The sequence below is a fragment of the Melanostigma gelatinosum genome, assembly GCF_949748355.1.
Source record: "Melanostigma gelatinosum genome assembly, chromosome: 4".
Taxonomy (NCBI): Eukaryota; Metazoa; Chordata; class Actinopteri; order Perciformes; family Zoarcidae; genus Melanostigma; species Melanostigma gelatinosum.
Genome location: NC_136637.1, coordinates 13,335,917 through 13,341,938, shown reverse-complemented (window position 1 = coordinate 13,341,938; position 6,022 = coordinate 13,335,917). Strand labels below are relative to the sequence as shown.

General features: G+C 41.6%; 1 protein-coding gene across 1 annotated transcript; it reads left to right on the top strand.

Annotated features, from left to right (window-relative positions):
- Positions 1 to 1,415: 1,415 nt before the first annotated feature.
- insl5a (insulin-like 5a) lies at positions 1,416 to 3,176 on the top strand (the record flags this gene model as incomplete). The annotated part of the gene is made up of 2 exons (XM_079267122.1): positions 1,416 to 1,587; positions 3,037 to 3,176. The coding sequence occupies 2 exons, from the start codon at positions 1,416 to 1,418 to the stop codon at positions 3,174 to 3,176; spliced, it is 312 nt and encodes a 103-aa protein (XP_079123248.1).
- Between the last annotated feature and the right edge of the window lie 2,846 nt (positions 3,177 to 6,022).

The window sequence follows — 6,022 nt, the reverse complement described above, 5'->3', positions numbered from 1 at the left end:
AGATGTAGGGATGTGGGGTAGGGATGAAGAGATGTAGGGATGTGGGGTAGAGATGACGAGATGTGGGGATGTGGGGTAGGGATGAAGGGATGTAGGGATGTGGGGTAGGGATGAAGAGATGTAGGGATGTGGGGTAGAGATGAAGAGATGTGGGGATGTGGGGTAGGGATGAAGAGATGTAGGGATGTGGGGTAGAGATGAAGAGATGTGGGGATGTGGGGTAGGGATGAAGAGATGTAGGGATGTGGGGTAGAGATGAAGAGATGTGGGGATGTGGGGTAGGGATGAAGAGATGTAGGGATGTGGGGTAGAGATGAAGAGATGTGGGGATGTGGGGTAGGGATGAAGAGATGTAGGGATGTGGGGTAGGGATGAAGAGATGTAGGGATGTGGGGTAGGGATGAAGAGATGTAGGGATGTGGGGTAGAGATGAAGAGATGTGGGGATGTGGGGTAGGGATGAAGAGATGTAGGGATGTGGGGTAGGGATGAAGGGATGTAGGGTGTGGGGTAGGGATGAAGAGATGTAGGGATGTGGGGTAGGGATGAAGAGATGTAGGGATGTGGGGTAGGGATGAAGAGATGTAGGGATGTGGGGTAGGGGTTGAGGTAGAGGGCTGTAGGGAAGTTCTCCATTCTATCTTTATGTGGTTGTTTTCTAGGAACCATACAGTCCAGCGAAACATAATATAATTTCATTGACATCCTGGGATGGGTCCTCTGCCGTTAATGATCACACTGAAATGTCATGCTGAGTATCACATCGCACCATCAGCAGCACCGTAATGACCTCCATAATGGGACTGTCAATATTGACTTTTTACCTCTCAAATGGACTAAACTGCTGTAAAGACAAAGACAACCATGTCATCAAAGTGCTGTAAACACATGAAACATCTGTTTGGGAATCACTTTGCATCACTTAATTAGCCATGTGGTAGAGTGGAGGTCAGTGCAATCACAGCCTTAAATCGCATAACCACAGAGAAGGCTGCACTCATCTTATGTGATCGTCAAATGAAGGTTGTAAAAGGCTGATGGTTGTCACTGACGGCTAAAAATGGTGATGTGGAAACGACCGGAAACATAAAATGACTTGGCTGTCATGATAGAGTGACGACTGTCTGTCTCTCTCTCTCTCTGTGTGTGTGTGTGTGTGTGTGTGTGTGTGTGTGTGTGTGTGTGTGTGTGATTGGGATGGGCTAAAGGGCCAGCTAGAGGGAGGAAGTGGAGAGATACTCAGCATTGATCAACTGAAAGGTGGACGGTATATAAAATAAGGAGATGCAAGCATCGGACTGAGAAAGAAGACTCAAAGACAGTCTGCAAGGTAACAGATAACCGACTGGAAACAGGACAGAAGTTTCAGGAACAAACCGGATCAACAGAGAGATAAACCTCCTTCAGGCATTCAGCATGCGTGCTCTGGTGGTCTTGCCTCTGCTGTTGTGTGCAGTGCTGTGTGTGGTGCAGGTGAGAGCAGAGGTGAAGGCGGTGAAGCTATGCGGGCGAGAGTTCCTCAGGGCCGTCGTTTACACCTGCGGAGGATCCCGTTGGAGGAGATTCCTCAGTGAGTCAGACATGGACGGTGAGACAAATTCCTTTTTTATTGTCAAAACAGCAGATATATTGGTCAGTCTCATCGAACACTTTTCGTTAGACTAGCTTATTTTCTTTTTGGTTCAGGATGACAACAAAAGGAGGAATAATGCAGAATAACATAGACATGCATTTTTAAGACGATGAAGATTTAGCCTTAAAGGATAAATTCACAATTTTTCAAGTCTTTCTTAAAACAATAGGGGAACATTGAAACATGTGTGGCTGGCTGTAATCACTCCTTCAGTTCATAACGGCCAATAAAAGATGTCAAAATCCGTAGCTCTCTCTCTGTTCAAATACAGTACAGTAATACGAGGCTTCAACTGTCTGAGTTTGGCAAATCAAATGGATATCTCCCTAAATTACAACCCTTTTAGGAAATTCTCTCTTTTTATTACTATCCCTCCACTCCAGCTCAACAGGGAACCACAAAGAGGGAATCTCACACTAAAAAGGCCGTCCCTTGGAATACAGTTTTGCACAAAACAAAGTATGTTAGAAGGGAGCTTATAGTGGCCAACATGAACAGGAGGAATGAAAAAAACAAAACAAAAAACAGTTTCAATGTTCAAATGGGCACCTTGCATGTTTTGAGATGGACTTGAAAAAACGTGAACCTTTAAACTAGATGATGTTGTACACCACAGGGCTACCTACATAGGCAGGTTTCTACTCATTTCTACCCATAACATATCAAACTTTACTATTTTTATTTTTCTACTTTTTTCTTTTGCAAAAGATATCTTGATGAGACTTACTGAATAAAAAACCCGAACATATAATTTATCTTCTGACTTCTTTAAAATCACTTCCAATTCATCCGACTGAATCTGTTCTTTTTTACTTTTTGACATATTTCTCATGCCATTCATGTGTTTTGATGTTACGGTCACTGATAACAATTTGAGTTCTCAGTACTTCACCCAAACAACATTTTTTTCATGTTTCTGAAAGTGACATGCAGCTTTCCACTGCTGTGATTCCTTGTACATGTGATGTATATTATTAATGCAGTGGGTGTACAGGCAGACCGGTGCCCCAGCGCAGAGACATTGTCTGCTGTTTTACCTTATTAGACTCGAGGAGCCCACATATCATGATTAAATGCTGCAGCAGTCTGTTTAGCCCGGCAGCAGCCTCTCTCTCTGTCTGTCACACACAAACAAACCCAGTTAGCCCGTCAGTCGTGCTGATTACAAAGAGCACTCAGTTAATCTGTGCACTCATTTAGAGTTTCCCTATTTAATGCGACCATAGACCTCAATTACCCAAGACTGATGTGAAAACAGTTGGTCCTTCTTTATTCGATTGAAAACAATTGTGAAAAAAATTACTTGAAATACTCATTTGGAGAGGGACAGTGTGTGTGCACCTGGTTATTGGACTGAATTAGATCAAGTGTTTCTTTAACATTTGTTGCATTTTGTTGTTCCAGGTTCGCCCACAGGGGATCAGAGCAGTTTGGAGAGTAAAGACCCGGGCTCCGAGTTGACCAAACGAGATATTAACAACATACTGACCACCGTGTGCTGCCGGGTGGGCTGCAGGAAGAGCGACCTCACCTTCCTCTGCTGAGGCCAACCCCCCTCTCTCTTCTTCTCTCTCTCCAAAATGACTCTGCGCTCTCCCATCTTGACTGAGTAGAGACAAAATCTGAATCAAAATGCTGATGTCTTAAAGCCATATTATCACTCTATTGTATGTGCAGTAATGCTCAAACCCACAATGTCTGTAATTGCTTTTGACATTGATATTTTTGTGAATCATTCCTTTAACTTGTATGGTTTGTAGATGTGAATGTGTGGACCACATCTGTAAACCTGTTTCTGAACCCCAGCTGACGATATGTGCAACCATAAGAATATATTCTATTATAGTATAAATAAACCTACTGAGGGGTGCAGGACTATATCATTTCCCACTCAGACATCCGTGTCTCAGCCTGGGTTTGTGTCCTGTATGTAGCCAGAATCCACAGGGGTGCAGGTTTCTAAAATGTTCTTCTCTACCTTCATGTATTTGCAGTATAGAAAACTTGAGTTTTTAACTTATTGTTTTGCTATTTTTGTCAAATAAATGTTTCTTGTGCAGGTCTTACATTCTTTGAGGTGTGAGATGTTTTTAAAATTGCACTCCTGGACGCTGGATACCAAACAATACTTCAGCAAACCTTGAGTCAATAAGGTTATCAAAACATCAATAACAGAAAAGCCTCAAACATTAACATCCTGGTGTCTTAGACGCTCGATTCCATTCTATTCTATTGATGGAAATTAGCAATGTAACATGAGTAAAACATGGAATGATGTGAGTACCAAATTTAGTTGGCCTGCATCCAGTATTTGTTGAGACAAAATAACAAATGTGAAGATCTAGATCACCAGAGTCGTTGTGATGCATCACCCAGGGAGCCGTGCATGTCTGTACAAATGATTGTGTTCATTTTGTCAGATCATTTACTGAATATGTGAACAGAATTGACTGGCTGGTGGCCCTAGATGAAACTTAAGATTCATCCTCTGGGAGTCATGGATGTCTGCACACAAATTGAAGTCAATCAAACAGATTGCTGTGAAAATATTTCAGTCTGGAACAAAGTGATGGCCCTGGTCTTAAAATAGGCATACAGTACATATACATATACACATACCGGTATATATATACACTACATATCTGTATGTATTCATGAGAAAGACTAAATAATACAAGGAAAACTGCAAACATAGTTCCAGTTATAACTTTTATTGGTTTTGGAAAGAAGCAAACTAAGTTTCTCAGTTCATCTTAACATTGTTATGTACTGTACAAACAGCTTGCACATGTGTTTTGAGGTTAACGGGACAGAACCAAAAAGCATTCTGGCTTATAGCACACATAAACACACTCCCTGCTCTCTTCTCAACATTAATACAGGTTACTGACACTCAGCACAACACGTCAATTCAGTACTATCTATCATCATGGATGCCCCACCTTTGACTTCATGCTCTGCATGCAATAATGAATTACTGCAGGACAAATTCACCACAGAGATGAAGATCTGTAAAAGCTTTGTATCCATTTTTTAACGACATGATGCAAAGAACAATCTGGCAACTAACATGACTTTCAAGCTGAAAGTCATGTTAGTTGTAGTGTAGTAATTTAAAACAGATGCACGGTGGTGGGTGGGTGTGGTGGGCCTCTGTAGATAATGCTGTAGTGACTGTTGCACTGATAGCTTCAAGTTTCACCCAAGTTACAGCTTCCTGTCAGGCATGTTGATCCATCCACTCAACCATATGGACTGAAATGACTGAGAGAAAACTGTTACCAAAGTAATGTGGGAGCTAAATGGCACCAATCATTATCACCTTGCATTGATCAATTAAATGCAACCTCAGAGAAATCCACAATGCTTTTTCTAGACTTAAGTCCGCACAGGAATAAATCTGATCTAAAACGAGACAAATCTGATGTTTTTATACGCCAAATTACATATGTTTAAAACTACGCCCGATTAAAAGTACTCCATCATTTCAAATAGTGTTGACATGTTGCGAATAGTCCCCTCGTCCTAAATTCAGCCTCAAATGCTTCTACGACGGCTCTGAAAGGACCATGATTGGCTGCATTTAGCAGAATGCCGACATACAGTACAGTACGGAGACGCTTCACACACACTTTTTGTTCTTCGTGTTGAGTGTCAGAGCATTTAGGAAGTTCAACATCATCAGCACAGTGTTTATTACACATTAAACAATATAATATTTTTTAATTTTTATCCGTTTAAAAAATATTCAGCTTAAAATATTCAGCTTATTCTCCTTATCAGAGGACTGACTGTCCGGGGTGTACACACACACACACACACACACACACACACACACACACACACACACACACACACACACACACACACACACACACACACACACACACACACACACACACACACACACACACACACACACACACACACACACATAAAATACAAAAAGAAAGAGAAAAGCATTTTGGTCAACTTAACCTCGCTCCACAACCTCATTCAACTCATGTCATCTCACAGAGACCATTACAATTATGCAAAATAAAGCCATGGATTCAAGCGTTGGTTGGATGATCGGGGGTGGGCTCGTGATATCATAGTTTAGGTACCACTGTGGTGAAGGGAAACAGGTCAGACATGTGGTCCAAGTTGAGGAATAACTGGACAGGTAGATGTGGGAAATGAGAATGTTGTATTAATACAAGTGTTTTCTGATGAGGTTTGAATAATAAAAAATAAACAAGCTGGTCCCAGTCAACAAATCCTCTTCCAGTACTGGTACCACAAATGTCATGACTGCTGTCGAGGAAAACCGATTGCTTTTCTAGTCATTGTCTGGACCTTGAGGTTAAACAATTTGGGAAATACGCTGATTCACTGTCTTGCAGAGTAT